General features: G+C 55.6%; 6 protein-coding genes across 6 annotated transcripts; 2 read left to right on the forward strand and 4 right to left on the reverse strand.

Annotated features, from left to right (window-relative positions):
• Positions 1-31: 31 nt before the first annotated feature.
• Positions 32-673, reverse strand: COL26b_010432 (uncharacterized protein; the record flags this gene model as incomplete). Its single annotated transcript, XM_053183133.1, has 2 exons — positions 32-175; positions 272-673. The coding sequence occupies 2 exons, from the start codon at positions 671-673 to the stop codon at positions 32-34; spliced, it is 546 nt and encodes a 181-aa protein (XP_053032940.1).
• A 1,356-nt stretch (positions 674-2,029) lies between these two features.
• Positions 2,030-3,704, reverse strand: COL26b_010433 (uncharacterized protein; the record flags this gene model as incomplete). The annotated part of the gene is made up of 2 exons (XM_053183134.1): positions 2,030-3,399; positions 3,599-3,704. The coding sequence occupies 2 exons, from the start codon at positions 3,702-3,704 to the stop codon at positions 2,030-2,032; spliced, it is 1,476 nt and encodes a 491-aa protein (XP_053032941.1).
• A 1,492-nt stretch (positions 3,705-5,196) lies between these two features.
• On the reverse strand, positions 5,197-7,757 carry COL26b_010434 (uncharacterized protein; the record flags this gene model as incomplete). The annotated part of the gene is made up of 2 exons (XM_053183135.1): positions 5,197-5,262; positions 5,298-7,757. The coding sequence occupies 2 exons, from the start codon at positions 7,755-7,757 to the stop codon at positions 5,197-5,199; spliced, it is 2,526 nt and encodes an 841-aa protein (XP_053032942.1).
• A 1,089-nt stretch (positions 7,758-8,846) lies between these two features.
• Positions 8,847-10,581, forward strand: COL26b_010435 (uncharacterized protein; the record flags this gene model as incomplete). The annotated part of the gene is made up of 3 exons (XM_053183136.1): positions 8,847-9,368; positions 9,426-9,798; positions 9,857-10,581. 3 exons carry the CDS (start codon positions 8,847-8,849, stop codon positions 10,579-10,581), a joined length of 1,620 nt encoding a protein of 539 aa, XP_053032943.1.
• Positions 10,582-10,658: 77 nt separating this feature from the next.
• On the reverse strand, positions 10,659-12,218 carry COL26b_010436 (uncharacterized protein; the record flags this gene model as incomplete). Its single annotated transcript, XM_053183137.1, has 4 exons — positions 10,659-11,368; positions 11,424-11,787; positions 11,849-12,153; positions 12,176-12,218. The coding sequence occupies 4 exons, from the start codon at positions 12,216-12,218 to the stop codon at positions 10,659-10,661; spliced, it is 1,422 nt and encodes a 473-aa protein (XP_053032944.1).
• A 1,733-nt stretch (positions 12,219-13,951) lies between these two features.
• COL26b_010437 (uncharacterized protein) lies at positions 13,952-15,054 on the forward strand (the record flags this gene model as incomplete). Its single annotated transcript, XM_053183138.1, has 3 exons — positions 13,952-14,056; positions 14,121-14,399; positions 14,464-15,054. The coding sequence occupies 3 exons, from the start codon at positions 13,952-13,954 to the stop codon at positions 15,052-15,054; spliced, it is 975 nt and encodes a 324-aa protein (XP_053032945.1).
• Between the last annotated feature and the right edge of the window lie 332 nt (positions 15,055-15,386).

The raw sequence follows: 15,386 nt of genomic DNA on the forward strand, positions 1-15,386 counted from the left end.
TTATAGGATACCTAGTTGTGGCAAGTTTTCATTACGCAATGTCCTTGCTTTGAACAATGGTGCCAAATGCGTCTCCAATCTCACTCAAGGCGACCTTGGTAAGCTGGGCAGCATCAACCCCGGGAATGTCACGATCACCAACCGCATCCTCCGCCACGAGAACGTCAAAGCCGCGCTGGGCAGCTTGTCTCGCCGTCGTAGAAACACATACATGCGCCTAGAAAAATGATTAGCCCCCCACGTCTCTCACTACTCTCCTCATCAAACTCACCATGTATCCCGTCAACACAATCTTCTTCCCCTGCTCCCCCTTCCCCTCAAGGTGCTCCTGCAAATCCGTCCCGGCGAACGATCCAGGGAAGTTCTTGCGCACGACCTTCTCTCCATCTTTGGGCGCGAGCTCCTCAAACTCCTCAGAAAGCCGCGTCCCGGGCGTGAAGACGGGTGCGCCCGCCGGCGTGTCGTGGACAACGTGCACGATGCTGCCGCCGGCGCTGCGGTACTTCTGCAACAGGGAGGCGATGGCTTTGCGGGAGGTCGCGACGTCGGATACGGCCAGCTTGCCCTCGGCGTACTCGTTTTGGGCGTCGATGATGACGAGGGTGCTATCGGTGGGCGTGGCCGTTGAGGGCGGGGCGCCGATGATTTGGCGGAACGAGGTTGCTGAGGCCATTGGGCGTGCTGTGTCTACGGGTACTAAGACGGCCGTGATTGACAGATACGAAACCAAGAAACAGGATTAATAAGCTTATTTTACAGAAAGAATAATATTCAATCACTGAGAATTGTGAGATTTTGGATCATTCTGCGGAAGGGGATCTCCGCACTTTGGTCATCGAATCCCCCGCATTTGTCATCGATCCCGTCATCGAACCCCGGTGAGTGGAATGAGACAAAAGACGCCCCGCCCCGATTCCGAAGGCTTGTGCCGAGGACCAAGAAACTTGACATTTTCGATCGGGGCCCGAGAACACCGGGGCCGGAGTGAGGATCTCGGGATACATTTGACCCGGCACCGTTCGAAGATAAATCTTTCGGGAGCACAATGACTACGAAAGGTTGATACCAGCCTTTGAACATACCGTCGTCGGGGCTGGACGCGCCTGTTATTACTACAGTCCATGTCTGGAGCCTGCAGCTATGTAATAATTCGAAAAGATCAATAGAATAAAACAGAAATGATACCAAGGTTTTGTTTATAACCCTTCACTGACGACTCCCGCGCAGCAAATTCGGTGATCAACTGCTACTGATTCCGAGAACACCAACATCCGGCTTGACTATGATGCTGCACTGTGCTGTCGCGTTGCAGGGATACAACGCGCGGCAGCTGTAAGCTTACAGACCATTATGAAAGATAATGACATATTTACAGACGATATTTTCGAGTCTACGAGCCAGATGATTGCATTGACAGCTGTGAAATCAAGCCTATGCCTGGCCTGCCGGGAGACAGGGTCAACATGGAGAGAACCCAGAATATCAACGAAACAAATGTTGGCTCACATGCAGTATAGCTCAGCACAGCCTATCAGGGATCAGGAACTTCGAATACTCCAGGCACACCTCGGTGAGCAGCAAGACGCTCAAAGGGGGAACTATTTACGAAACGCGGCGGCAGTATTGTGTGTCGATTGTATTCTATTGTTGAAGAATAAGTGGCGCTACCTCTGTTTTGGATGAGGGAAAGGTTGACTACTTCTTAAGGTAGTCTACCGAGGCTTCGACCAATACGTACCACCACATGTTGATACATGGACCAACTTAAAACTATATTGGCCAGTGATAAATTGATCGTGGTTGCCCAAACTGTTTCAATGCAGCCTGACATTCAAGTTGGGGTCATACGGAGCATCCAATGCCTCTTGGACCTGTGTGATAACAATATTTTGATATGCTAGCTAGTTTTCATACCCATTTTCGGTGCGCTTGATAACGGCAGTCTTTTGTTACTGGATGCGAAAACAAGACAGATTCAGAATTTAGGAATGTGGCCACGCCTCAAAATGAACCTTAGAGTCGCCGAAACTCAAGCCCAAGCAAAGAAGGACGCACTGGCGACATACATCTTCGAGTCCCACCAACTCTGAAGATGCCAAGTAATGTCAGTGTTGGTAACGGACGAAGTGCTCAATCTCAGTCGCAAATTACTTCGAGAATCATAGTCGAGCTCGTCAATGGCCATGAAAACCTTGGGTTGCTTCGAGAAGGGCGTGGGGAACTTGAATGTGCTCGAATTCTCCGCTCTTGGGTTGTCCCAGGTGCGGATGTCGTTGGTGCTGAATCTGCCACTGGCAACTTGGGGTTGGTGGGCAGGATAAGCCATCCAAGTGGCGCCCGCCATGTACAGTATGGAGTCAGCCCACGTGTCGATATGGATGGTGAAACCTCTGCTGTCGATATTGGTGGCATACACCTTGACGCGCCAGTTCTTGCTGCGATCCATGTCTAAGGCTTGGAGCCAAGTCACAACCTTAGGGGGGGCCTCGAATGGCTGAGCAAATTCGATGCGCTTTGACTGCTTCTCTTGCGGCTGGTTCCAAGGGCGAGTCTCTGAGGTGTTGTACAGACCTGTCTGAAGGTAGTCAAAGCGGTCGGGGTCAACCTCTAGGTAAGCCAAGGAGGCGGAATAGAGCGTGGTGCCAGCCCAAGTGTCCAAAGAGGCCTTGAAATGCTCATATGTTTGGTCGCTGACTGTGGCCTTGATTCGAATGTTGGCGCCGTTGCCGATATCGAGGGACGTGAGGCCGACGGACATTTGGGGCACCGAATCGTACCTATGGTGGTAGTAGATGACCTTGCTGGTAACCGGCTGCGGATTCTCCCATGTGCGAACTTCCATGGTATTGAATTGTCCGGCATCGAAATCTTCTGACGGATAGCAGAACTTGATGTAGGCTTTGTCTCGAGCAGATAGTTGGGTGTTGCGATTGGCTCCTTTGCCATTCGTTGTCCATTCGGGAGGAATGCTGTAGATCATGATGCTGGCTCCATCAAATTCAGTGGCACGTGTGTTCTCCTCTAGTTTATAGATGGTGAACATGTTTTGATCAACCTTCTCGCGGTCCCAGCCGTTGCTTCGAAGAAGCGCGTCATAGACAACCTCCTTGTTCCATGGGATCTTAGCGTACGGGCTTTCGTGTTCGTGGACAGCCCCCAAGGCGTGACCAAACTCGTGCAGGATCACGGAACGGAGTTTAGACTCTGGACTGCCCTCGTTTATCCAACCGAGGTTCATTGTGGGAAGTCCTTTGGCAACGATGTTGGTAGCGTCCGTTCCGATGTAAGACCAGGAGCCATCTTTCGGATTGAACGCAATGAGAATGTCCACGTCTCCGGAATCGACAAAGTTGAACTTGATGTTGGCGTACTTGCACCACTCAGGAGCGTACTTTCTGACTTGTTCCTGTATCCAGTCAGTAATTCAGCAGCCCGCTCTCAGGCATCTGGAGTCAACTAGCCTTCTGCCATGTAGAACCTCCTTGAAATCCAATTTTCAATTCGCGCCCACGCAGCCAATACTTGCCAAATAGCATGGCCAGCCCCAACGGCCCGCCGGGTTCGTTGGGTCCTGGAGGCATGGTTAGTGACCCATTACGCGGGTTCTCTCCGACAGCCAGAGAGATGCTCTGCTCGGGCGTGATGGAGTCGGCATCCCTGATACCAAGGATTCGGCTAAAGCAGACGGACTCGCATGAATCCATGATAAAGGCGAGGCTACTCAGCAGTTTGTTCTTAGTTTCGTACAAGTGAATCCACTGATGGATTGTCGTTGAACCTGATTATGCTTTCCTCTACGATGGGCAGTGTATGATTTATAGCTGAAGTAAACAGACATCAACCAGCGCGGGAACGGGTTTGCCACATAGCCTCTATCAAGGTCACCAAGAAGATCTGAAATCACAATGTGGATGAATGTCTCACGAAATGAAAGCTGGAGTGAAACTTGGAGTTCCATACTGGGTTGATGTTTGCCATGGCTTGATGTCGAGGCTGGCTGAGTTCTGAGGGCTGGCTGAAATATAACCTAGCGTTCTTGCTTCGGACTGCATATGTTTACAATCAATGGGCCAAAGTCTCAGTCAATAGCTGTGGATTGGACGGGCCACCTCTTGGCTGCAGTTGCCTAGGGTAAACTAAAACACGACTTGCATGAATGAGGGGTAAAGATCAACTCCTCAGCAGTTCGTCGCTTCTGACACCACCCAAACTCAATGGTTAACCCCGCTCAACTTCATTTCCTATAGATGCGGGTGCGGTGCCATTGGACAAATGCGAGAATTGGTGGTCAGGTCAGGCGATCGAGCAAAACTTAGTTCCAAACGTGCTTCAGGGAGATTCGAAATACTTCTCAACGTACATCACCTGCAATGCTCGATAAGTACCTGAAAGCACAAAATAACATGTTCCATTCGCCTTTGCCATTCAAACGTAGATAAGTATCTCCACAGCTGACTTTTGATCCTCTCACATTTGTCCAGTTTAGCTGTTTCTCCCACACTGGGGAACAAGCTACAAGGAACTGAGATGATTTTTATCCCAGGCAGAAAACATCCCGAGCTGATTATCACAATTGAAGCAACACCCCAGACGCGGAGATCACTGAGTGTTGAGCACATCTTTCTGTATTGGCTACCAAGCGTGGCAATATTAAATCAACGTAATGCAGGCTCGAATACGAAAGGCAGAATGTACATACCTAGCAAATGAGAGTAAAATGGATTCTCACCGCTAATCCTACACCTTTCAGCAACGATGCAAGCGTGCAGTTAGAACAAGTCGGTCAGCTGAGTTATGTCGGTAACTGCGAGTGTCAACACTTGAGAAACGGTTTCTCAGATTACTAGGTAATTACATCAGAGCTACATTCGCCCCTGAGTGATCGGTCAAAATATTGCATGCTCTTGGAAACATTCCGTCGAAGGTCAAGTTTGTCTTGCTGAGATTTTCTGATCTGTGAACTATCATTACGAAGGCACATCTAGCTGCCGCTCTGGTACGAGGAAGAAGTTCTGTCAATCATGGTTCCCTTGAATCAGCAAAGGGAGATTACATGAGCTATCTAGCTACTAATCCATATGGCGTTATCAAGGCAATCCGAACTGCGTCAACAAAGCCTGAGGAGGCCAGGCTCCCTTTGCCTGTTCATCGAGCCCGCCTTCAAACGTGTAAGTACCCGACCCAACCGACTTTTCCTCACTCCCATCCGGCAGGGATACCACAGCCGTGGCATTCGGCGGAACTGTCACCTCCAATACCAATCTGCCATCATCCTTTATCTCCCATCTAGCGCGAACCTGGCCACTCGGGCTCAGGTACTCAACCTCCGCATGCTTCAACCCCCCTCCCGGCCTCGGCCTCACTAGAAACTTCGTCCACCCAGGCTCCAGCGGCGACAACCCCCCAATGCTAGCATGCATCCAGTTCGTCACGCTGCCAAGAGCATAGTGGTTGAAGCTCGTCATCTCGCCGGGGTTGATCGTGCCATCCTCCAGCATACTATCCCACCTCTCCCACACCGTCGTCGCGCCCTTTGTGACCGGGTACATCCACGAGGGACACCCCTTCTCGAGCAACATGCGGTACGCGTGCTGCGTGTAACCCGTCTCAGACAGCGCGTGCAGGATGACTGGTGTACCTGCGAAGCCCGTTGACACCCTGAACTTGGAGTACTGCACTAGCCGCGCCAGTCTCGCCGCGGCGGCCTTACGCTGGGCGGGGGTCTCGTGCAGGTCGAAGAGCAGGGCGAGGGCTAGGGCCGTCTGGGAGTCGGCGACGACGAAGCCTGCCTTGGTGATGTACTTGTCCTGGAAGAGCTGCTTGAGGCGCTTGTGCTCGGCCGAGAATTTGTCTGCGTCATCTGTGATGGAGAGGATACGGGCGATTTGGGAGACGACGCCGGTTACGTGGACGAGGTAGGCGTCTGCAACGAGAGTGCCGTCAGTTCTCGCGAGGCCGGGTTCGGCGGGGGGCGCGTTCGGGTCGAGCCAGTCGCCGAGCTGCCACAGGTCGGTATCCCAAAGTCCGTCATCGCCTCGCTTGATGGACTTCAGGTAGTCCTTCATGCCCGGATATGTTTCTTGAAGAACGCCAGCGTCACCGAACCACTTGTATAAAGTCCACGGCACTAACACGACAACGTCGTCCCACACAGCCTGTGGGAGCGCAGGAAACGGGCCGTCCTTCATGACATTCGGCACCACGAGCGGCACGACGCCGCCAGCATCCTTCTGGTCAAGGATCACATCTCTCATCCAGTTGCTCAGCATTCCACCGCATTCATACAAGAACGACGCCGTGGGGCTGAAGATCTGGATATCACCCGTCCACCCCAGACGCTCGTCACGCTGGGGACAGTCCGTAGGGATCGAGACGAAGTTGCCGCGCATACTCCACACGACGTTGCGGTGCAGCGCGTTGATTTCCTCATCAGAGCACGAGAAGAAGCCCGTCCGCCGCATGTCAGTATGCATCACCACCGCAGAGACAGACTCAAGAGTGATCTCATTGGCAGCCCAGCCGTCCAGCTCGACGTAACGGAAGCCGTGGTACGTGAAGTGCGGCGACCAGTTCTGCAGCCCGCGCCCGCCGCCGAAGATGATTGTGTCGGTCTGCTTTGCTCTGCGCAGGGGGCGGATGCCGAGGTAGCCGTTCTCGAGGACCTCTGCGTGGCGGATGGTGAGGCGGTGGCCGTCTGGCTTCTTGAGGGAGTGGAGGACTAGTTTACCGACGAGGTTCTGGCCAAAGTCGACCAGGGCCTTGCCGGAGGGGTCTGTGAAGACTTTGATGGGTTTGATTGTCTCGGTGATGCGCACCGGCGGGGAGGATGATGGGATCAGGGACGGTTTGGGGAAGGGGAGGGTCTCGACGGGAGTCCATTTTGATGTGTCGTGGTGCCAGTCGTCGACTTCGAGGCCGAGGTCGTAGGTCTCGCCGTCATAGATATCGCTTCCAACGATGGGGGAGGAATGGCACTCCCAAGTTTCATCTGTAGTGAGGCGGAACTCGGATCCGGTGTCGAGGAGGTCGAGTTGAGCGAGCACGCCGATGCGGTCGCCGTAGAAACACGTCAGACCGTCTCCCCAGAGAACGCGGCCGGCGTACCATCCCTCGCTGACTTCCACGGACAGGACGTTGGGCTGCCCCGGTTTCAAAAGGGGTCCGACGTCAAAGACTTGATACTGGATGCGGTGTTGGTAGGCCGTCCATCCGGGGGCAAGCCACTCATCTCCAATTCTCTTGCCGTTGAGGTAGGCTTCGTATATTCCTAGAGCAGTGATGTAGAGTCTTGCACGGCCGTCGTTGAGCTCCGGGGCGGTGAAAGTCTTGCGGAACCGGACAGGCCGGATGCCCCGCTCATCCGGGTGCGTTTCCGACCGAGGCGGGGCGGTGATGGGCTTGGCGGACCAGTCGTCTCGGTACAGAAGGGCAGCCTCGACCGTCGCCGGTCCGGACCATTCTGTGTTAAGCTGTCCGTTGTCGGACGTGCCGGAGGACTTGACGCGGATGATCGCTGTTTCTGCTGCAGCTAGGGGGCTATCCGGCCATGGTATCAGGACCGATGAGCTGCTCTCGACGTGAAACGATTGGGGTTGCTTCCCGCTCCGGGTGATTTCGACGTCGTAGGATGTCTGCTTCCAATTCTTTGGGAGAGGGTCGGATGTCACTCTCCAGGAGATTCGAGGGGTTGGAGATGGGACACCAATGCCGCCTGCGGCATGTTCAAACCGTGCGTCTGTGATGGTGATAGGAGCCATGATTCAGGGAAGCCCGAGAACGTGTATTTGAACGGAAAGAGAGAGAAGAGCCATGAACGAGAGTCAAGGAGCTATCAAATACTCCTTAAAGAGATCCTCAGGGTCCAGACAAAGTCAGATCGTAACGCATCTGATCCACTGCGCTTCATCGGCAAGTGGTTTCGGTTTCCTCATTGGAATCAAAGTTGGATGAGCCCCGCGACCGGTGACATCAGCACCGAAACGCCGAGTGGGCGGCCCCGCTGAGCCGGAGGAGTTTAGGCCGAGAGAAGAGTAATACGACCTGTGTGTGTTGTGCTCTAAAAGACGTTGTCCTCTCACTCTTCGTTTCTTCCATCGAACATGGTTTTGCCAAGGTTGTTGTTGAACTCTGTACACTTACAAATTTCTTGGCTATTCGGCCATCAATGAGAGCGCTGATCAACATGGCCTCGCCCTTACTGCAATACCCTCGGTGAGACTCCTCGTTCGCTGAAGCAACTTATTTCAAAGCAGGAAAATGAAGCCAACACAACACACAGCGAGACCTTTTCATGATGATAGACAGCCCGGATGGCTCACCGAGACTCACCTGCACCACACACGTCAACAGACCTCGGCAGCCGCGTTCCGACTGACACCGGGTAAGGGACCATCAACATCGGGCTAGGTCCGTTGGTTTCTTCCCCCTTACCCCCTGCCCCTTGTCCATTTACTCCGCAACACTTCCCCCCCAAGTGGAGAAACAGTGGACAATGGACTCATTTGGCCGGCGGAACGCGGTGAAGACAGCTCACAAGACACCAATGACCGGCGCCCAGCTCCCCCGCAGTTTCCGCTAACTTGGGTTCCCCGCAGCAGTTCAATGCGCCCTCCCTTCCCTGTCTTGGTGCATTGCCCGTTCGGAGAGAGACGCTGGAGCCGAGATCCATTGTTTTTTCTCCTCCCGCATGACCTTCCGAAACCTTCATCGTGAATGGAGCCAAGGGGTCTGTCTGTCTGGTCTCTGAACGACAACGACGTGAAAGCTTGGCTGTGTTCACTGTTGCATGTCTCGCGCCCCAGCTTCAGACTCATCATAGAGAGTCTGTATCTCTCTAAAATTACAGGATGCTCTCGCCAGCGACGATCAACGACTCCGACTCAACCGCAGCGTTGCCCCTCGACCGCGTCGAAAGCACTGGCTCTCACTCTCATTCTCAGTCGCGGTCTCACACCCACTCTCACTCGCTCTCTCACTCCCAGGGCCCCTCTCACTATGGCGCCGCTGCGGTGACTCCAGCTGCGTCGACGTGGGGCCTCGGCGACCCGGCACCTTCGCAGCATCTCTCCCCCGAGGCGTCAACATCACCGGCAGAGTCATGGCGTCTGGATGAGTTTGTGACGGACCCTGGTTACCTCGCCTACCAGGAGGAACTGCGATGCCTCATCTTCAACACCGCCCAAACCGCCGCGCCCACCAGAGAGGGCACGCCCGAAGCCGCAGATGGCGGGTTCGCCGCGGGAGGCTTCGCTGCCCCGGGGACTATGCTGGGCGACGATTCGGCAGCGCGGAGGCATGCTGGACAGATCTTAGGTACGGGAAGGAGGTTGGAGTATCTCAAAAACTACGTCGGTGAAGTCGCGCCATGGGTGAGTCCATTGTAGAAACCCGCATAATTCTGTTTCGGTATACTCACCATCCACCAGCTCGACATGTTCGACAGCGACCGCGCCTTTGGCATCCAAGTCCCGGTATTGGCACGCAGCTCTCCCGCCCTCTTGTATGCCGTCCTGGCTCTGTCGGCACGCCAGATGGAGCGCAAAGAGGGCAAGCAGACATCCTTCGACAGCCTAGAGCTCTACCAAGAGGCCATCCGGCTCCTGACGCCCCTGCTCCAGTCCCGAGACCAGAAGATCATCCCCATCTGCACCATTCTATGCTGCCTGGAGATGATGTCCGCGAGTGCGCAGGACTGGCGCAAACATCTCGAAGGCTGCGCGGCGCTCTTTGACTCTTTCTATGTCCACGGGTTCAGCGGCGGCCTCTTACAAGCCGTGTTCTGGTGCTACGCTAGGATGGGTATGTCCCCAACATCTCACTTCACATTCCTCTTCACATCTACTCACTGACTGCCCAGATCTCTGCGGTGCCCTCATATCCGACGGCACCGAAAGCACCCTCCTCACGCCCTCCAAATGGCTCCCCAGCGGCGCCTCCCACAACGACGCGCGCGAGCTCTTCCACCAGTCCGGCGGCACCCCCGACATGCACGCCAACTACGCCGTCTACCTCTGCGCCAAGGTCTGCGAGCTCGTCGCCGACAGGACGCGCTACTTCGAGCTCGGCGACGCCGGCACCAGCAGCAGCCCCGACGAGCTGACCGACCGCTGGGTCCGCCTCTGGGAGGACCTGCAGGCCTGGACGCGCGACCGCCCGCCCGAGCTGCTGCCGGTGCAGAGCATCCAGAGCAGCCCGTTCCCGCAGATCCTGTTCCTCCACTGGGCGGCGATATCGTCGAATCAGCTGTATCACACGGCGTGTACCCTGCTGCTCGGGTCAATGCCGCGGCCGCTGAGTATCAAGCTCGGCGGCGTCACGGGGTCTGCGATATGGCACGCGAAGTGTATTTGTGGCATCTCCCTGGCGAACCCGCACCAGGGCTGTCTGAATAATGCGATCCAGCCGCTGTGGGTGGCCGGCCGGCTGCTCAGTCACAAGTCGGAGCACGCGCTGCTGGTGAGGCTCATCCGCAGCATCGAGGCCGTCACCGGATGGGGGACGTGCTGGAGGATCGACGACCTCGAGACCGCGTGGGGATACAAGGTTCGCAAAGAGCTCAGGGTTGCTGACATGGCAAGATGATTATGCTTCAAGGTGTCTCTGGCAAGGTATTTTACGCCTTGCGAAACTACGGAAATGCGCCGTTGGACTGGTATCGTTTACACCAACCCCCAATCCTCCCTCACCCTGGCCGCAAACCCGTCCACATTCCACCCAGCCAGCGCCTTCACGCGCTCGAAACACTCCAGAATTGCCCGCTGCTGCGGCTCGTACGTCATCCGCTGCGCCGCGAGGTACAGCGACGCCACAAGACACAGGTCCCAGCTGTCGCGGCGGTCGTTGTTCAGCGCGATGCCGCACACCCTCTGCGCGTGCCACAGCGGGGACGTCGCCGACGACGAGCTGCCGCCCGACTTCTTCGTCCCCGCGGCCGCCTGCAGCGTGCGCGGCTTGTTCTGCAGGAGCAGCAGCATCGCGGTGTGGTACAGCTGGTTCGCGAAGACGGCGGCGCCGTTGGTGAAGAGGATGATGGGGAAGAGGGTCTCGTCGCCGCCGTCGATCTCGACCATCGGCCGGAACTCCTGCGCGCGGTTGGTATACCAGAGGCCCAGCGCGTCGCTGAGCATCGTCCAGCGGTGGACCGGGGTTAGAGGGGTAGCGCCGTTGGCATTGGGGGTGGTGGTCTGCGGCGGGAAGCCGCCGCTGCAGAAGTTGACGACCTTGGCGCAGAGGAGGAGGGGTTCGATGGTGTACTGGAAGATGGTCTCTGCGACGGCGGAGGAGTTGTTCCACTGCTGCGACATGGGGTTGTAGTTTAGCTGTTCGGGGACGGAGATGGGGGAGCCTGTCACGAGGGCGGCTGCGAGCTCTGCCAGGAGAGGTCAGCATGAAGGAACCGAGGATATGTCGAACATGAGCTGTACCTAGTCTGATCAAGACAGAAAGAATAGCGATTGTCTTCTGGCTTGCTTCCGCCAAGGCCACGGCCCAAAAGTTGTCGTTGATAACGATGGGTAACTCGTGCCACGCGTTGGGGATATCGGTGATGAACCGGCAGGCTGTCGACAATGTCAAATGTGCCAGGTCGCCGTCATTAATATTATTCAAACTGTTCTGATTCCACGGCGCTGCCTCGGCAAGCGTCTTCAGGTACTCGGCGTCGTTCGCCATCGCGCGTGAGTCTGTCGTTGCGGCGACGGCAAGGAGGGCGTGGAGGACGCCCTCGGACTCGATGGCTAGGCGGGGGACGTAGAGTCCGAAGGTCTGGCTCATGTCGCAGAGGTCAAGCTAAAAGAGTGTCTTAGTAAATCCATACAGTCATCATGATTCGAAGCTCGGCTCAACTTACCCAAGGCGCGACCTGGTACCTAAAGTGGCGCAATAACTGAAGCAGTCGGTCTTGCGAGATGGTCTTCGCAGCGGGGACCACCACATTCGACCCCCTCCGTTCCCTAACTGAACCCGGCGAGACAGACATCAAATCTCTCGGACTCACGCCGATGCCGTCCGCGCCGATCCCAAAAGACGCGGAGCCCTGGTCGGGGGGCTGGACCAGGCCGGTCGTCGTCGTGCCCTCGCTGCCCAGGGACAGCAGCACATTGAGGGCCGTCTCGTAGGCGGCGTCGTTGTTGGGCGAGGTCCCGTTCAGCTTGCCTGTGATGTCGAGATTTCGTACCGGCGAAGATAGGCTCTCGTGGCCTATGCTCTGCGCGCGCCATTGTGTCGGCGGCGGCGGGGGAGGCGGATGGTGGTTCTGCGAGATGTTCGGCTCGATTGGATGCGGTTTCGGGGTCGGAGGCTCTAAGGGTTGAGGATTTGCTTGGAAGGTCACGATGGTAGGCGTTTGCGCTGGGGGAGGATGTGGCGGCGGCGGCGCATTATTCGTCGCGGGTGCATTGTGAGGTTTTTGAGGTGGAGGAGAGGCAGAGCCGTCTTTTGCGCCCTGTTTCGCTGCCCCGGGACTCACGAACTGTGATGTTGTTGGTGAGTCGTGATGAAGAACAGGATCAGCTGATTCTCATCATCGTACACGTACCTGGAGCCTCGAGTACTTTGGCGTCGTCGCCTCAGTCGCCGTCCTCGGCGACGGTGAGACTGTCAACGCATTCTTGTTCAAGAAGGTCAGTCGAGGGCCGTATTGGCACTCAAAGTTGCCATCGATGCAGCGCTGGCAGCGTGGTTTGCCTTCGTCGCCTGCATGGGAAAAGATTAGTTATCGGTCAGGACGATAACATGATTGTATATGCTTCACCGAGTGTAACCGGGGCCGGCGAAGAAACACCACGAGTTGTGGGGATGATGACTCCAGCAACAGTACAGCGAAACTCAAACACAATTTCTAAGATGCAAAACGAGATAAGAAAGATAGACTCACATTTACGCCGTCGGATCCGACACTTTAGACACCCGGTCCTCGTCCTCTTATGTCTGGTTTTGGACGGGTTCGTCTGTTGACTGCCGCCAGCTCCCCCAGCCGCGGCGGTTGCTGATGCTGATTCCGTGTCGTCCGCCATTATTCTCGGTATCCCTCTCGGTCTCTCACTATCTCTCACTCAGCCTGCGACGACCGTGCTGTGCGCTGGGTGTGTGTGCGTGTGTGTGTGCCATTGTGGGAAGGGATAATTTTGTCGGATTGGGAAGGCAGACGACGTCCCCAACAAATAGTGGAGGAACGCGGAGAGACGCGGATGGAGGAAGCGGATGTGTGTACGGGGTATTGAGAGGCGACGGGTGCAGGGAAGATGGCTCGACGAGGCGTTGATGGTGGTGTGTGGTGTGGTGGGGATGAGAACTTGGAAACTTGGGGTTGGGAGTGCCACGCGATCACGGTTCGAGACAAGCGTTGACAGGGAGTTGGCGAGGAATGGCCGATGGAGCTGTTGAATAGGCGGCTCTTTTCTTGTCTCTTTAGAAATGAGCTGGTTTTCACTCAGTTGGGGTAAAGACCATTGAATAACAGTTGCAGCATCGTTCCAGCCGGTCGTCATCCGACGCTTCATGGCAAGCCACGTCTTTTCAAAAGCACGTATGCAGCATTTCGCCGTGGATAATTGACCCCATTTCCCCATCTCATGTGAGCGGTCTGGTCTTTTCAATTCCCCTCGTGGAACCCGGTCGAACACGAGTCAAACAGGGGGGCCACTAAGCGCGGGGATGCTTGCCCGTTTTTGCTAAGGAACGGTTAGTATTACCGTAAACGGAAATCCTAAGCACCGCCAGAGATGCCCCTCCATGACGATGCAAGTGAAATGAGATTCGGGCTGCGACGCGACGGATGGTGCCCTGAGGCGGGGTCATTTGAAAAGATGCTGAAATATTTACAATCGGGGTCAGGCCGAAAATATTGTTGACCACGATTGCTTTGCCTTTCTCTTGCTTCACATCTCTCGCTCTTCTCACAGTTGTCTCCTTCAGCATCAATACCCCAATTCATTCACAAATTCCAGTCACAATGGGCAAGGACACCATCACCCTCGCTTCCGGCCGCGAGATGCCTCTCGTCGGTTTTGGCCTGTGGAAGGTTCCCCGCGAGACCTGCGCCGACACTGTCTACAACGTGAGTTGACCTATTGTCCTGTGAGCTCTTATCGAGGCGACTATCTGACTTTGACGACATACAGGCCATCAAGACCGGCTACCGCCTCTTTGACGGCGCCTACGACTATCAGAATGAGAAGGAGACCGGCGAGGGTGTCCGCCGCGCCATCGCCGACGGCCTCGTCAAGCGTGAGGACATCTTCATCACCACCAAGCTGTGGAACAACTACCACCGCAAGGAGCACGCTCTCGAGATGGCCAAGAAGCAGAACGAGACACTCGGTCTGGGATACATCGACCTCTACCTCATTCACTTCCCCGTCGCTCTGAAGTACATTGAGCCCTCCAAGATCCCCTACCCCGTAAGTTCCTCATTATTCTCAAATAATGCAAGCGAGAGGACAGAAGTCTAATAACGCAACCCAGGCCTGGTGGCAAGACGAGGCCCAGACCATCGTCGAGACCGACAACGTGCCCATCCGCGAGACCTGGGAGGTCCTCGAGTCCCTCGTCGACCAGGGCATCGCCAAGTCCATCGGCGTCTCCAACTTCCAGGCCCAGTCCCTCTACGACGTCCAGTCCTACGCCCGCCACCCCATCTCCTCCCTCCAGATCGAGCACCACCCCTACCTCGTCCAGCCCGACCTCATCTCCATGGCCCAGGAGAACAACATCGCCGTCACCGCCTACTCCTCCTTCGGCCCCCAGTCCTTCCTCGAGATCTCCAACAAGCGCGCCATCGGCGCAAAGGGCCTCTTCGAGGTCGACGCCGTCACCAAGGCCGCCGCCGCGCACAATGCCACCCCCGCGCAGGTTCTCCTGAGATGGGCCACCCAGCGCGGCATCGCCGTCATCCCCAAGAGCAACAGCCAGAACCGCCTGCAGCAGAACCTGGAGGTCAACGGCTTTGACTTGACTCCGGCGGAGCTTGAGGCCATCTCTGACCTTGACCTTGGCCTGCGCTTCAACGACCCTGGTTTCTACCTGCCCCAAAAGCCTCTGCGCATCTTTGCTTAAGGGATGTTTCTTAATGATGTGAACGATTGGAAAACGGGTGGGAGGATGCGTCTAAGATAATGATCTTTGAGATCAATAGTTACCATAGAAATGGCCAACAAAGGCCTTGATGAATGAATCAAAAGTTACCCGCATGCAAAAACCATCTTTCTCAATTGCGAGTCTTCCTGTTGATTGACTTGAAGCGAAGCGACAGACATCAAAGGTATGAAGCACGCTTCCCTAACATCATCATAGCTTCACACGAGCTCAAGCTAGAGCTTTCACAGACTTCGCAATGCATGAAGATAATGCGCCCACCCAAGCTATCTGTCCTCTCATGTCTCTCGGAA

Source organism: Colletotrichum chrysophilum, assembly GCF_026319265.1.
Source record: "Colletotrichum chrysophilum strain AFK26 chromosome Unknown scaffold_111, whole genome shotgun sequence".
Taxonomy (NCBI): Eukaryota; Fungi; Ascomycota; class Sordariomycetes; order Glomerellales; family Glomerellaceae; genus Colletotrichum; species Colletotrichum chrysophilum.